The 16,435-nt window shown below is 36.4% G+C and overlaps 1 protein-coding gene across 2 annotated transcripts in view; it reads right to left on the bottom strand.

Moving 5' to 3' along the window:
* LOC149781003 (116 kDa U5 small nuclear ribonucleoprotein component-like) overlaps window positions 1-16,435 on the bottom strand; it is a 91,782-nt gene that overhangs the window by 16,821 nt on the left and 58,526 nt on the right. For both annotated transcript variants that reach the window (XM_089938117.1, XM_089938118.1), the window contains exons 21-23: window positions 15,495-15,585; window positions 4,221-4,434; window positions 3,187-3,274 (exon numbers count right to left, since the gene is read on the bottom strand). In XM_089938117.1, coding sequence (XP_089794243.1) covers window positions 3,187-3,274; window positions 4,221-4,434; window positions 15,495-15,585 — 393 coding nt within the window. The remainder of the gene's footprint in view (window positions 1-3,186; window positions 3,275-4,220; window positions 4,435-15,494; window positions 15,586-16,435) is intronic.

Here is a 16,435-nt window from a genome sequence, read left to right as displayed (position 1 = left end):
CCTAATGAACGCCCTCTTATGACTCCTGACAAGGTCCTAAACCTAATGAATGCCCTCTTATGACTCCTGACAAGGTCCTAAACCTAATGAACGCCCTCTTATGACTCCTGACAAGGTCCTAAACCTAATGAACACCCTCTTATGACTCCCGACAAGGTCCTAAACCTAATGAATGCCCTCTTATGACTCCTCACAGGTCGTAAACCTAATAAATGCCCTCTTATGACTCCTGACAAGGTCAAAAACCGAATGAACGCCTTCTTATGACTACTGACAAGGTCATAAACCTAATGAAAGCCCTCTTATGACTCCTGACAAGGTCATAAACCTAATGAACACCCTCTTATGACTCCTGACAAGGTTGTAAACCTAATGAATGCCCTCTTATGACTCCTGACAAGGTCGTAAACCTAATGAATGCCCTCTTATGACTCCTGACAAGGTCCTAAACCTAATGAACACCCTCTTATGACTCCTGACAAGGTCATAAACCTAATGAACACCCTCTTATAACCCCTGACAAGGTCCTAAACCTAATGAATGCCCTCTTATGACTCCTGACAAAGTCGCAAACCTAATGAACCTATTCTTACGACTCCTGACAAGGTTGTAAACCTGATGAACCTCTTCTTATGACTCCTGACAATGCCAGCAACCTAATGAACATCCTCTTATGACTCCTGACAAGGTCCTAAACCTAATGAATGCCCTCTTATGACTCCTGACAAGGTCCTAAACTTAATGAATGCCCTCTTATGACTCCTGACAAGGTCGTAAACCTAATGAACACCCTCTTATGACTCCTGACAAAGTCATAAACCTAATGAACCTATTTTTACGACTCCTGACAAGGTTGTAAACCTAATGAACACCCTCTTATGACTCCTGACAAGGTTGTAAACCTAATGAACCTCCTCTTATGACTCCTGACAAGGTTGTAAACCTAATGAACACCCTCTTATGACTCCTGACAATGCCAGAAACCTAATGAAAGCCCTCTTATGACTCCTGACAAGGTCGTAAACCTAATGAACACCCTCTTATGACTCCTGACAAAGTCACAAACCTAATGAACCTATTCTTACGACTCCTGACAAGGTTGTAAACCTGATGAACCTCTTCTGTCTCTTGACAATGTCAGCAACCTAATGAAGGCCCTTTTATGACTCCTGACAAGGTCGTAAACTTAATGAACCCATTCTTATCACTCCTGACAAGGTCCTAAACCTAATGAACCTCCACTTATGACTCCTGACAAGGTTGTAAACCTAATGAAAGCCCTCTTATGACTCCTGACAAGGTCGTAAACCTAATGAAAGCCCTCTTATGACTCCTGACAAGGTTGTAAACCTAATGAAAGCCCTCTTATGACTCCTGACAAGGTCGCAAACCTAATGAAAGCCCTCTTATGACTCCTGACAAGGTCGTAAACCTAATGAAAGCCCTCTTATGACTCCTGACAAGGTTGTAAACCTAATGAAAGCCCTCTTATGACTCCTGACAAGGTTGTAAACCTAATGAAAGCCCTCTTATGTCTTTTGACAAGGTCGTAAACCTAATGAAAGCCCTCTTATGACTCCTGACAAGGTCGTAAACCTAATGAAAGCCCTGTTATGACTCCTGGCAAGGTCATAAATCTAATGAACGGACTCATGACTCCTGACAAGGTCATAAACCTAATGAAAGCCCTCTTATGTCCTCTGACAAGGTCGTAAACCTAATGAAAGCACTCTATACTAACAATGTATGAGGTGCAACTGCACATCAAGTGGAAGAGGGAAGTAGTCAGAACACTGTGCAATCTAATGTACATGTTTATATTTGGGGATTTAAAGTTTTTAATGCAAACACATACATCAGAAACTGCATTATGTATTCAGTACTTGGTACTTTTGCCTTTCATCAGCACTGCATCACACTGTAGCATGATGTAGCTAGACCACACATTGTTCATTTATATTTTATGGATCAGACAACTGCTTATGGTTTCTCCTTGCAAATTTGGCATAAATTTTGTTTTTATCCACATGCTGGATCAGAAAAGACTCAACCACAATTGTCTACAGCCATGTAACACTCATATCTGCAATGCCATCTGTTGCAGTCTGCAATGAGCATCACAAAGATGCTCGGGATCGACCACACAAGGCACTTCATCATTTTCTAATACTTTAATAACTGCACTGGTTTTTGTTCCGACAACTTTATTTCTTAGCAACAGCCGAAACTGGAAACATCATGTGAAACATAGACCTGGCTATGGCAGCAATGGCAATCAGCAGATTATTTCAGCAAGAAAATTTGTCAAAACTGTTTCTGCATTTATAACTGACAGATCATTTCCATCCCCTGCCAAACACTTTCAAGCAGCTATGATTCTTCTGAATATATAACTCTAGAGCTCTGAAGTCTCTCTAAATCTATTTATCCACCACAAGCTATCTTATAGCTGGTCCCACTATAAGTGCAAAATGCAAACTGATCCACAAGTCTTGAATTAGTGATGCCTGGAAATTCTTTGTTATACTTGTCACTAAATTTCTGCTTGTGCTTTCTCTTTTTTTTGGTTGCAGATCCAACTCAGGAGACCAGCAGATGATTACTCCACTCAATCAAAGAAGTGAACAATTTTTAAAAAAAAACCCAGACTAAAAGCAAGATTCAAATCTGACCAATGAAAATGCAGGAATTAATTAATATTCCACAAATAGAATTCAGCTCTTTCTGTTTGCTCTTTGACTGTGACGTTTTCCTAACTGACGAATACATTATGAAGAAAAGACATTTCATCATACAAAAAAAATCCAAACCATTTCACACATTTCTGAAATGCAGAAATATCAAATTGAAGCTCAGATTTTTCTCAGAAAGACAGCTTAATTCTCAGAGATGCTGTGACCAAGTTGGAGGAACTGTCTTCATTGCACATGAGTACAACCACTGGTGACCAAGTTTTTATTGCTAAAATAAGGCAAAAGACGTGTCTACAGTCATTTTATTCCTCAGCAGGTTTGATCAGGGAGGTAGTTGTTGTTCTCTAAATGTATTATGATCAGGTAAGGTATTTGAAAAGAAAAACTTTTTCATATTTTGAAATTATGTTGATAAAATCTGAATGGCGAAATCACTCCATTTAACACAAGAACAAAAATTATATTTGTCGATGTAAAAAAAAATATGACATACGTTCATCACAGAGCGGTCCTTCCCTTGTGGCCCACTGAAAGCCTTGCACAATACTGTCCTTGACAGCACCCAGGAGACTTTTGTCCACCTAAAAAACAAAAACACGGTAAAAAATTAGTTCCAGGATGACCCAACAGTGCCTGTCATGACCTAAATGTAAAAATTAACTAAGGTGGGATGGATGGATGGACAGGGAAAACACTATATGCCTCTACCAGTCATGAAAGGGTAGCAAGCTCTTTAAATCTGGAGCCTTGCCTCAAGGAATCAAGCTCTTTACATCTACAAACTTGCACCAACCAAAGTTGTGATGGAGGTATCAAGCTGCTTACACATTCATTTCACTAATGAATCATGTATTGCATTCTAAAAACAAAACAAATGTACATCTTAACAATTTTGTTTTTTACATGTATGCCCAAAAAAATTCAGTTACAATTCCAAAGATAGGACATTTCTATGGGCAATGTACTGAATAACATGTCAACTCTTCTTGGATATTTGCCCCATCAGGAACAGCTGTAGTCAATCTGAAATATCATCCAATACAAAATATTCCATCAACTTGCCTTAGAATTATAACTCCTACATGGGGCCCCGAGTGGCTGAGTGGTTTAAAGCGCTCTCCATTACGGATCACTGCCATCTCACCTCTGTCTGCGTGGGTTCGAGTCTCAGATTCGGCCAATAAACAATTCAACATTGTTGTGTTTTTGCTAAATGTACAATAAAACTGTTTCATCTTTTTCTGCCCTATAATTCTACTATTATTGATACTTACAACAAATTTATAATTGCAGGTAGAAAAGTTACGATAAAGTAAATCTCCCCTCCCTTTCAAGTATAGCCAGTTAAGTCCAATCTGTAAAATCAAGAGATGAAATACTAAAGCTTGTAACAAAAGGTTAAAACTCTAAAAGATTAGCTAAAAACACACACACACACACATGCACACATACACACACACATATACATACACACACACATGCACACACACACACACGTGTACATGCTGAAACAAATTAATCAATTACCTCAGATGGGAGAGTATCATCAACTAAGATGTTTGGTCCTGTGACGTCTGGCCCAAAAGCCCAGATGGACCTGGCAGCCAACAAATCCCAATCATATTTGGTCTGGAAGAACTCTCCAAGCCTTTTCCTGGGCCACGTGATCTGAACTACTTCATTCTCAATGTCCTCTGCCAGACCCTTCTCCAATGGTTCTGCAATCATTGTTAATTTGTTCCTGACAAATAAAAATGGGATATTTCTAAATGTTACAGAGGAGAAGCATATATGGGCAAATGTGGCATTGTGTTATAGTAAGAGATCAAAATCATTTGTACAGACTTTAAATCCACTTATATCAAGAGTTCTTACTCTCCAACTTGGTCAAATTCTGTTGAGCATTTCTGAGAAGAAACTGTCTGAAAGTGTTATACAGATAATAACAGTTGCCATGCTTGATGGCAGATTTGCTAGGATGATTTCTGTCATATCTGTTACGTAGTTTTTTTCAAATAAGTAATCGCTAAAGGGTTGTTTTGCTTTTAGGGAAGGCAGATTAGCATTATGCGTACAAAAATGAAGGGCCTTCACGGCAGAATGTTTTCTGTTAATCTGGTCAACTTCTATTTTAAGAAACCATTTACAAGTGTTTCTATTTTTAAAAATGCTGTAATTGATGCAGGAACAAGATCATTTGAAAGGTAGGATGCATTGTCTGATTTCCCATAAGAAGTTAATTTTAGTTGTATAAGCCATATTTGACAACTAATCAATATCATTTTTAAAAGGTCTTTTTGCCACCAAGTCATCTGCCAAACTTAGTAAAATTGGTGCTGTGTTTTTTAGAAGTTGAATGGATGGACACATAGCAGACAATTCAAGATGACAGATGGGTCATACCATAAGCTTACTTGGCCTTTTTGCTAAATTTTGTGATGCAGTATTTTTATAAAACATTTTGTAATAGCTTTTTCCCTCTATTTTTAATTGATGGTAGATCAACATCATTTAGACAAATGTGACATATCTTCATGCCAGAATGTCTGTCAAGTTTGGTCTAATAATATTTAGGAATATGTGAGAAAAATCACTGAATGGCTTTTTATTTTCAGTAATCTTAAGTCATATTTGATGGCAAATTAACATCATTTGTTGGAAACCCAAGTGGCCGAGTGGTCTAAAGTGCTCATCATTACGGATCACTGCCATCTCACCTCTGTCTGCGTGGGTTTAAGTCTTGGATTTGGCCAATGTGGGTATGTAAGAAAGCTTGCCAGTAGCTTCTCGTGGGTTGTTGGTTCTTTCCTGGGGTTCTTCTTCCACCATTTATACTGGCCGCCATGTATAGCCTATCTTGTGCTGAATAACGGCGTTAAACCCTACAGCAACAACATTTGTACAATCTTGAAAGAGCTTTATGCCACAATATTTTGTCAAATTTGATCTGCTGTTGTTGATGTTGTTTTGGGTTTGATGCCATTTTTCACTGCATGATACGCTAAACATGGCAGCCAGTATATTTGGTGGACAAAGAACCCAGAAAAACCATGTTAAGAACCACCGATCCATGGGAAGCTACTGGCAAGCTTTCTTAAATAAACACTTTGGCTGAGCTCACGACTTAAACTCACATGGACTGAGGTGAGATGGTATTAATCGGTAAAGGTGAGTGCTTGGACACCAAGAGACCCTAAATCTTTTCATTGTTTTTTTTTATACAGAAGAAGTCAATTTAAGTTCATCACATTTTTATTAACAGCAGCCATACTGGAAGGTGGATTGGCATCATTTATACAATGTGAAAAGGTTTTCAAGCCAGTATGCTTTCTGTCAAGTTGATCACATTTTGTGATGCAAGTTAGTTTTAAGATTTTTAAGGCACACTGGCATCACAGATTTGATCCTGAAAGGCCTTCATGCAAAGATGCTTTCAGTCCAATTCGGAAGAATTTTGAGAAAATTTTTAAACATATTTCAAGTTTTAGTTAATATTTTTATAAATCTGCATGTCCTACAAGCCACAATGCTCTCAGCCAAATTTGTATAAATCTTAAAAGGTCAACATGCCACAATGCTCTCTGCCAAATTTGTATAAATCTTAAAGGTCAACATGCCACAATGCACTCTGCCAAATTTGTATAAATCTTAAAGGTCAACATGCCACAATGCTCTCTGCCAAATTTGTATAAATCTTAAAAGGTCAACATGCCACAATGCTCTCTGCCAAATATGTATAAATCTTAAAGGTTAACATGCCACAATGCACTCTGCCAAATTTGTATAAATCTTAAAGGTCAACATGCCACAATGCACTCTGCCAAATTTGTATAAATCTTAAAGGTCAACATGCCACAATGCTCTGTGCCAAATATGTATAAATCTTAAAGGTTAACATGCCACAATGCTCTCTGCCAAATTTGTATAAATCTTAAAGGTCAACATGCCACAATGCTCTTTGCCAAATTTGTATAAATCTTAAAGGTTAACATGCCACAATGCACTCTGCCAAATTTGTATAAATCTTAAAGGTCAACATGCCACAATGCACTCAGCCAAATATGTATAAATCTTAAAGGTTAACATGCCACAATGCTCTCTGCCAAATTTGTATAAATCTTAAAGGTTAACATGCCACAATGCACTCTGCCAAATTTGTATAAATCTTAAAGGTCAACATGCCACAATGCACTCTGCCAAATATGTATAAATCTTAAAGGTCAACATGCCACAATGCTCTCTGCCAAATTTGTATAAATCTTAAAGGTCAACATGCCACAATGCTCTCTGCCAAATTTGTATAAATCTTAAAGGTCAACATGCCACAATGCTCTCTGCCAAATTTGTATAAATCTTAAAGGTTAACATGCCACAATGCACTCAGCCAAATTTGTATAAATCTTAAAGGTCAACATGCCACAATGCACTCTGCCAAATTTGTATAAATCTTAAAGGTCAACATGCCACAATGCTCTTTGCCAAATATGTATAAATCTTAAAGGTTAACATGCCACAATGCACTCTGCCAAATATGTATAAATCTTAAAGGTCAACATGCCACAATGCACTCAGCCAAATTTGTATAAATCTTAAAGGTCAACATGCCACAATGCTCTTTGCCAAATATGTATAAATCTTAAAGGTTAACATGCCACAATGCACTCTGCCAAATTTGTATAAATCTTAAAGGTCAACATGCCACAATGCACTCTGCCAAATTTGTATAAATCTTAAAGGTCAACATGCCACAATGCTCTTTGCCAAATATGTATAAATCTTAAAGGTCAACATGCCACAATGCTCTTTGCCAAATATGTATAAATCTTAAAGGTCAACATGCCACAATGCTCTTTGCCAAATATGTATAAATCTTAAAGGTTAACATGCCACAATGCACTCTGCCAAATATGTATAAATCTTAAAGGTCAACATGCCACAATGCACTCAGCCAAATTTGTATAAATCTTCAAGGTTAACATGCCACAATGCACTCTGCCAAATATGTATAAATCTTAAAGGTCAACATGCCACAATGCACTCTGCCAAATTTGTATAAATCTTAAAGGTCAACATGCCACAATGCACTCTGCCAAATTTGTATAAATCTTAAAGGTCAACATGCCACAATGCACTCTGCCAAATTTGTATAAATCTTAAAGGTCAACATGCCACAATGCTCTCTGCCAAATTTGTATAAATCTTAAAGGTCAACATGCCACAATGCTCTTTGCCAAATTTGTATAAATCTTAAAGGTCAACATGCCACAATGCTCTCTGCCAAATCTGTATAAATATTAAAGGTCAACATGCCACAATGCTCTCTGCCAAATATGTATAAATCTTAAAGGTCAACATGCCACAATGCACTCTGCCAAATTTGTATAAATCTTAAAGGTCAACATGCCACAATGCTCTTTGCCAAATATGTATAAATCTTAAAGGTTAACATGCCACAATGCACTCTGCCAAATTTGTATAAATCTTAAAGGTCAACATGCCACAATGCTCTCTGCCAAATATGTATAAATCTTAAAGGTTAACATGCCACAATGCACTCTGCCAAATTTGTATAAATCTTAAAGGTCAACATGCCACAATGCACTCTGCCAAATTTGTATAAATCTTAAAGGTCAACATGCCACAATGCTCTGTGCCAAATATGTATAAATCTTAAAGGTTAACATGCCACAATGCTCTCTGCCAAATTTGTATAAATCTTAAAGGTCAACATGCCACAATGCTCTTTGCCAAATTTGTATAAATCTTAAAGGTTAACATGCCACAATGCACTCTGCCAAATTTGTATAAATCTTAAAGGTCAACATGCCACAATGCACTCAGCCAAATATGTATAAATCTTAAAGGTTAACATGCCACAATGCTCTCTGCCAAATTTGTATAAATCTTAAAGGTCAACATGCCACAATGCTCTCTGCCAAATTTGTATAAATCTTAAAGGTCAACATGCCACAATGCTCTCTGCCAAATTTGTATAAATCTTAAAGGTTAACATGCCACAATGCACTCAGCCAAATTTGTATAAATCTTAAAGGTCAACATGCCACAATGCACTCTGCCAAATTTGTATAAATCTTAAAGGTCAACATGCCACAATGCTCTTTGCCAAATATGTATAAATTTTAAAGGTTAACATGCCACAATGCACTCTGCCAAATATGTATAAATCTTAAAGGTCAACATGCCACAATGCACTCAGCCAAATTTGTATAAATCTTAAAGGTCAACATGCCACAATGCTCTTTGCCAAATATGTATAAATCTTAAAGGTTAACATGCCACAATGCACTCTGCCAAATTTGTATAAATCTTAAAGGTCAACATGCCACAATGCACTCTGCCAAATTTGTATAAATCTTAAAGGTCAACATGCCACAATGCTCTTTGCCAAATATGTATAAATCTTAAAGGTCAACATGCCACAATGCTCTTTGCCAAATATGTATAAATCTTAAAGGTCAACATGCCACAATGCTCTTTGCCAAATATGTATAAATCTTAAAGGTTAACATGCCACAATGCACTCTGCCAAATATGTATAAATCTTAAAGGTCAACATGCCACAATGCACTCAGCCAAATTTGTATAAATCTTAAAGGTTAACATGCCACAATGCACTCTGCCAAATATGTATAAATCTTAAAGGTCAACATGCCACAATGCACTCTGCCAAATATGTATAAATCTTAAAGGTCAACATGCCACAATGCACTCTGCCAAATTTGTATAAATCTTAAAGGTCAACATGCCACAATGCACTCTGCCAAATTTGTATAAATCTTAAAGGTCAACATGCCACAATGCTCTCTGCCAAATTTGTATAAATCTTAAAGGTCAACATGCCACAATGCTCTTTGCCAAATTTGTATAAATCTTAAAGGTCAACATGCCACAATGCTCTCTGCCAAATCTGTATAAATATTAAAGGTCAACATGCCACAATGCTCTCTGCCAAATATGTATAAATCTTAAAGGTCAACATGATACAATGCACTCTGCCAAATTTGTATAAATCTTAAAGGTCAACATGCCACAATGCTCTTTGCCAAATATGTATAAATCTTAAAGGTTAACATGCCACAATGCACTCTGCCAAATTTGTATAAATCTTAAAGGTCAACATGCCACAATGCTCTCTGCCAAATATGTATAAATCTTAAAGGTTAACATGCCACAATGCACTCTGCCAAATTTGTATAAATCTTAAAGGTCAACATGCCACAATGCACTCTGCCAAATATGTATAAATCTTAAAGGTCAACATGCCACAATGCTCTTTGCCAAATATGTATAAATCTTAAAGGTTAACATGCCACAATGCACTCAGCCAAATTTGTATAAATCTTAAAGGTCAACATGCCACAATGCACTCTGCCAAATTTGTATAAATCTTAAAGGTCAACATGCCACAATGCTCTTTGCCAAATATGTATAAATCTTAAAGGTCAACATGCCACAATGCTCTTTGCCAAATATGTATAAATCTTAAAGGTTAACATGCCACAATGCTCTTTGCCAAATATGTATAAATCTTAAAGGTTAACATGCCACAATGCACTCTGCCAAATTTGTATAAATCTTAAAGGTCAACATGCCACAATGCTCTTTGCCAAATTTGTATAAATCTTAAAGGTCAACATGCCACAATGCTCTTTGCCAAATATGTATAAATCTTAAAGGTCAACATGCCACAATGCTCTTTGCCAAATATGTATAAATCTTAAAGGTTAACATGCCACAATGCACTCTGCCAAATTTGTATAAATCTTAAAGGTCAACATGCCACAATGCTCTCTGCCAAATTTGTATAAATCTTAAAGGTCAACATGCCACAATGCACTCTGCCAAATTTGTATAAATCTTAAAGGTCAACATGCCACAATGCTCTTTGCCAAATATGTATAAATCTTAAAGGTCAACATGCCACAATGCTCTTTGCCAAATATGTATAAATCTTAAAGGTCAACATGCCACAATGCTCTTTGCCAAATATGTATAAATCTTAAAGGTTAACATGCCACAATGCACTCTGCCAAATATGTATAAATCTTAAAGGTCAACATGCCACAATGCACTCAGCCAAATTTGTATAAATCTTAAAGGTTAACATGCCACAATGCACTCTGCCAAATATGTATAAATCTTAAAGGTCAACATGCCACAATGCACTCTGCCAAATATGTATAAATCTTAAAGGTCAACATGCCACAATGCTCTTTGCCAAATATGTATAAATCTTAAAGGTTAACATGCCACAATGCACTCAGCCAAATTTGTATAAATCTTAAAGGTCAACATGCCACAATGCACTCTGCCAAATTTGTATAAATCTTAAAGGTCAACATGCCACAATGCTCTTTGCCAAATATGTATAAATCTTAAAGGTCAACATGCCACAATGCTCTTTGCCAAATATGTATAAATCTTAAAGGTTAACATGCCACAATGCTCTTTGCCAAATATGTATAAATCTTAAAGGTTAACATGCCACAATGCACTCTGCCAAATTTGTATAAATCTTAAAGGTCAACATGCCACAATGCTCTTTGCCAAATTTGTATAAATCTTAAAGGTCAACATGCCACAATGCTCTTTGCCAAATATGTATAAATCTTAAAGGTTAACATGCCACAATGCACTCTGCCAAATTTGTATAAATCTTAAAGGTCAACATGCCACAATGCTCTCTGCCAAATTTGTATAAATCTTAAAGGTCAACATGCCACAATGCACTCTGCCAAATTTGTATAAATCTTAAAGGTCAACATGCCACAATGCTCTTTGCCAAATATGTATAAATCTTAAAGGTCAACATGCCACAATGCTCTTTGCCAAATATGTATAAATCTTAAAGGTCAACATGCCACAATGCTCTTTGCCAAATTTGTATAAATCTTAAAGGTTAACATGCCACAATGCACTCTGCCAAATATGTATAAATCTTAAAGGTCAACATGCCACAATGCACTCAGCCAAATTTGTATAAATCTTAAAGGTTAACATGCCACAATGCACTCTGCCAAATATGTATAAATCTTAAAGGTCAACATGCCACAATGCACTCTGCCAAATTTGTATAAATCTTAAAGGTCAACATGCCACAATGCACTCTGCCAAATTTGTATAAATCTTAAAGGTCAACATGCCACAATGCACTCTGCCAAATTTGTATAAATCTTAAAGGTCAACATGCCACAATGCTCTCTGCCAAATTTGTATAAATCTTAAAGGTCAACATGCCACAATGCTCTTTGCCAAATTTGTATAAATCTTAAAGGTCAACATGCCACAATGCTCTCTGCCAAATCTGTATAAATATTAAAGGTCAACATGCCACAATGCTCTCTGCCAAATATGTATAAATCTTAAAGGTCAACATGCCACAATGCACTCTGCCAAATTTGTATAAATCTTAAAGGTCAACATGCCACAATGCTCTTTGCCAAATATGTATAAATCTTAAAGGTTAACATGCCACAATGCACTCTGCCAAATTTGTATAAATCTTAAAGGTCAACATGCCACAATGCTCTCTGCCAAATATGTATAAATCTTAAAGGTTAACATGCCACAATGCACTCTGCCAAATTTGTATAAATCTTAAAGGTCAACATGCCACAATGCACTCTGCCAAATATGTATAAATCTTAAAGGTCAACATGCCACAATGCTCTTTGCCAAATATGTATAAATCTTAAAGGTTAACATGCCACAATGCACTCAGCCAAATTTGTATAAATCTTAAAGGTCAACATGCCACAATGCACTCTGCCAAATTTGTATAAATCTTAAAGGTCAACATGCCACAATGCTCTTTGCCAAATATGTATAAATCTTAAAGGTCAACATGCCACAATGCTCTTTGCCAAATATGTATAAATCTTAAAGGTTAACATGCCACAATGCTCTTTGCCAAATATGTATAAATCTTAAAGGTTAACATGCCACAATGCACTCTGCCAAATTTGTATAAATCTTAAAGGTCAACATGCCACAATGCTCTTTGCCAAATTTGTATAAATCTTAAAGGTCAACATGCCACAATGCTCTTTGCCAAATATGTATAAATCTTAAAGGTCAACATGCCACAATGCTCTTTGCCAAATATGTATAAATCTTAAAGGTTAACATGCCACAATGCACTCTGCCAAATTTGTATAAATCTTAAAGGTCAACATGCCACAATGCTCTCTGCCAAATTTGTATAAATCTTAAAGGTCAACATGCCACAATGCACTCTGCCAAATTTGTATAAATCTTAAAGGTCAACATGCCACAATGCTCTTTGCCAAATATGTATAAATCTTAAAGGTCAACATGCCACAATGCTCTTTGCCAAATATGTATAAATCTTAAAGGTCAACATGCCACAATGCTCTTTGCCAAATATGTATAAATCTTAAAGGTTAACATGCCACAATGCACTCTGCCAAATATGTATAAATCTTAAAGGTCAACATGCCACAATGCACTCAGCCAAATTTGTATAAATCTTAAAGGTTAACATGCCACAATGCACTCTGCCAAATATGTATAAATCTTAAAGGTCAACATGCCACAATGCACTCTGCCAAATTTGTATAAATCTTAAAGGTCAACATGCCACAATGCACTCTGCCAAATTTGTATAAATCTTAAAGGTCAACATGCCACAATGCACTCTGCCAAATTTGTATAAATCTTAAAGGTCAACATGCCACAATGCTCTCTGCCAAATTTGTATAAATCTTAAAGGTCAACATGCCACAATGCTCTTTGCCAAATTTGTATAAATCTTAAAGGTCAACATGCCACAATGCTCTCTGCCAAATCTGTATAAATATTAAAGGTCAACATGCCACAATGCTCTCTGCCAAATATGTATAAATCTTAAAGGTCAACATGCCACAATGCACTCTGCCAAATTTGTATAAATCTTAAAGGTCAACATGCCACAATGCTCTTTGCCAAATATGTATAAATCTTAAAGGTTAACATGCCACAATGCACTCTGCCAAATTTGTATAAATCTTAAAGGTCAACATGCCACAATGCACTCTGCCAAATATGTATAAATCTTAAAGGTTAACATGCCACAATGCACTCAGCCAAATTTGTATAAATCTTAAAGGTCAACATGCCACAATGCTCTTTGCCAAATATGTATAAATCTTAAAGGTTAACATGCCACAATGCTCTTTGCCAAATATGTATAAATCTTAAAGGTTAACATGCCACAATGCACTCTGCCAAATTTGTATAAATCTTAAAGGTCAACATGCCACAATGCTCTTTGCCAAATTTGTATAAATCTTAAAGGTCAACATGCCACAATGCTCTTTGCCAAATATGTATAAATCTTAAAGGTCAACATGCCACAATGCTCTTTGCCAAATATGTATAAATCTTAAAGGTTAACATGCCACAATGCACTCTGCCAAATTTGTATAAATCTTAAAGGTCAACATGCCACAATGCTCTCTGCCAAATTTGTATAAATCTTAAAGGTCAAGATGCCACAATGCTCTTTGCCAAATATGTATAAATCTTAAAGGTCAACTTGCCACAATGCACTCTGCCAAATATGTATAAATCTTAAAGGTTAACATGCCACAATGCACTCTGCCAAATATGTATAAATCTTAAAGGTCAACATGCCACAATGCACTCTGCCAAATTTGTATAAATCTTAAAGGTTAACATGCCACAATGCACTCTGCCAAATATGTATAAATCTTAAAGGTTAACATGCCACAATGCACTCTGCCAAATTTGTATAAATCTTAAAGGTCAACATGCCACAATGCACTCTGCCAAATATGTATAAATCTTAAAGGTTAACATGCCACAATGCACTCAGCCAAATTTGTATAAATCTTAAAGGTCAACATGCCACAATGCTCTCTGCCAAATATGTATAAATCTTAAAGGTCAACATGCCACAATGCTCTCTGCCAAATATGTATAAATCTTAAAGGTCAACATGCCACAATGCTCTCTGCCAAATTTGTATAAATCTTAAAGGTCAACATGCCACAATGCTCTCTGCCAAATATGTATAAATCTTAAAGGTTAACATGCCACAATGCTCTCTGCCAAATATGTATAAATCTTAAAGGTCAACATGCCACAATGCACTCTGCCAAATTTGTATAAATCTTAAAGGTCAACATGCCACAATGCTCTCTGCCAAATTTGTATAAATCTTAAAGGTCAACATGCCACAATGCTCTCTGCCAAATTTGTATAAATCTTAAAGGTCAACTTGCCACAATGCACTCTGCCAAATTTGTATAAATCTTAAAGGTCAACATGCCACAATGCTCTCTGCCAAATTTGTATAAATCTTAAAGGTCAACATGCCACAATGCTCTCTGCCAAATTTGTATAAATCTTAAAGGTCAACATGCCACAATGCACTCTGCCAAATATGTATAAATCTTAAAGGTCAACATGCCACAATGCTCTCTGCCAAATTTGTATAAATCTTAAAGGTCAACATGCCACAATGCTCTCTGCCAAATTTGCCTGCAGTTTTGGAGATGTGAAGACAAACAAATGTTGACAGACAGATGATGGTCACACAGTCATACCATAAGCACACTTGACCCTAATGCCAGGTGAACTAAAACTAACAGGTACCCTAAACAAGACTATTTACCTTTCTGATTCTATCCCATGTAGGATTTTATAATAACAGTGATCCGATATGGATTTTCATTTGAGATTACTTATCCTAAACATATTAAGAATAGCTAAATGGAATCTCTATAACAACAATACAAGTTTACAAACAATTCTTACCTCTTATTGGGTGTTTCAGCAAAACACTTTAGGGAAGAAGTCTCAACAACTGTTTCACAGAATGATACAACTGGATCAGCTACCTTGATATCTGAAATAAATTAAATTGATTTCCTCTGAAGATCAAATATTCATGAGCAAAAGTTTTACAAAGCTTTGTTATTGTGATGATTATTGAAATTGTGCGTGAAAGAGTGAATATAGAGTAAATGAGTTTCGGTGTCGGGTGTCAGTGTATTGTACATTTGGATCTTTCATGTTTAATTCAACTGTGCCTACATTGGAATGTGCATACATGCCAACCCCATACAAGGAAAAAGTGTAATCCAAGTGGACAAAAAGAGGAATCCACATATAACATGCTAAAAAATTCAATAAACAATCATTTATTTGCCCCTCTCGTCTTTTACCATTCTTTACCGCTTCAAGTTTTCATATGTAGCACTTTTAGCTTTAGAAAGCAACAGATTTTCATGCTGCATTTTAAAACAATTTGTACCAGCTGAGACCATGAATGTTTTGCACACCAGCAGAGCACTAGGTGCTGGGTTACTGAGCCTGGATCTGAATTCAGTTTTATTTTTGTTAACAATACTGAACAATCTCTCACAGTCAGCATTAGAATGGTAAAGAACCAATATTTCTTTCATAACCTGACAAAGAAGAGGAAATTTATATCTTCCAGTGATTGTGTCTTTTAGCTGGGAAATAAGGTGCCATTGTTGTTGTTGTTGTAGTGTTTAACGCCATTTTTCACGATAGGCTATACATGGCGGCCAATATTATTGGTGGAGGAACAAGCCGGGAAAACCCCGGAAAGAACCACCGACCCACAAGGAACTACTGGCAAGCTTTCTCACATACCCACATTAGCCAAATCTGAGACTTGAACCCACGCAGACAGAGGTGAGATGGCAGTGATCCGTAACAGAGACTGCTTT

The sequence above is a fragment of the Sinohyriopsis cumingii genome, chromosome 16 (genome assembly GCF_028554795.1).
Source record: "Sinohyriopsis cumingii isolate HCF-2022 chromosome 16, ASM2855479v2, whole genome shotgun sequence".
NCBI classification, from domain to species: Eukaryota; Metazoa; Mollusca; class Bivalvia; order Unionida; family Unionidae; genus Sinohyriopsis; species Sinohyriopsis cumingii.
This window is presented reverse-complemented; position numbering and strand designations above follow the sequence as displayed.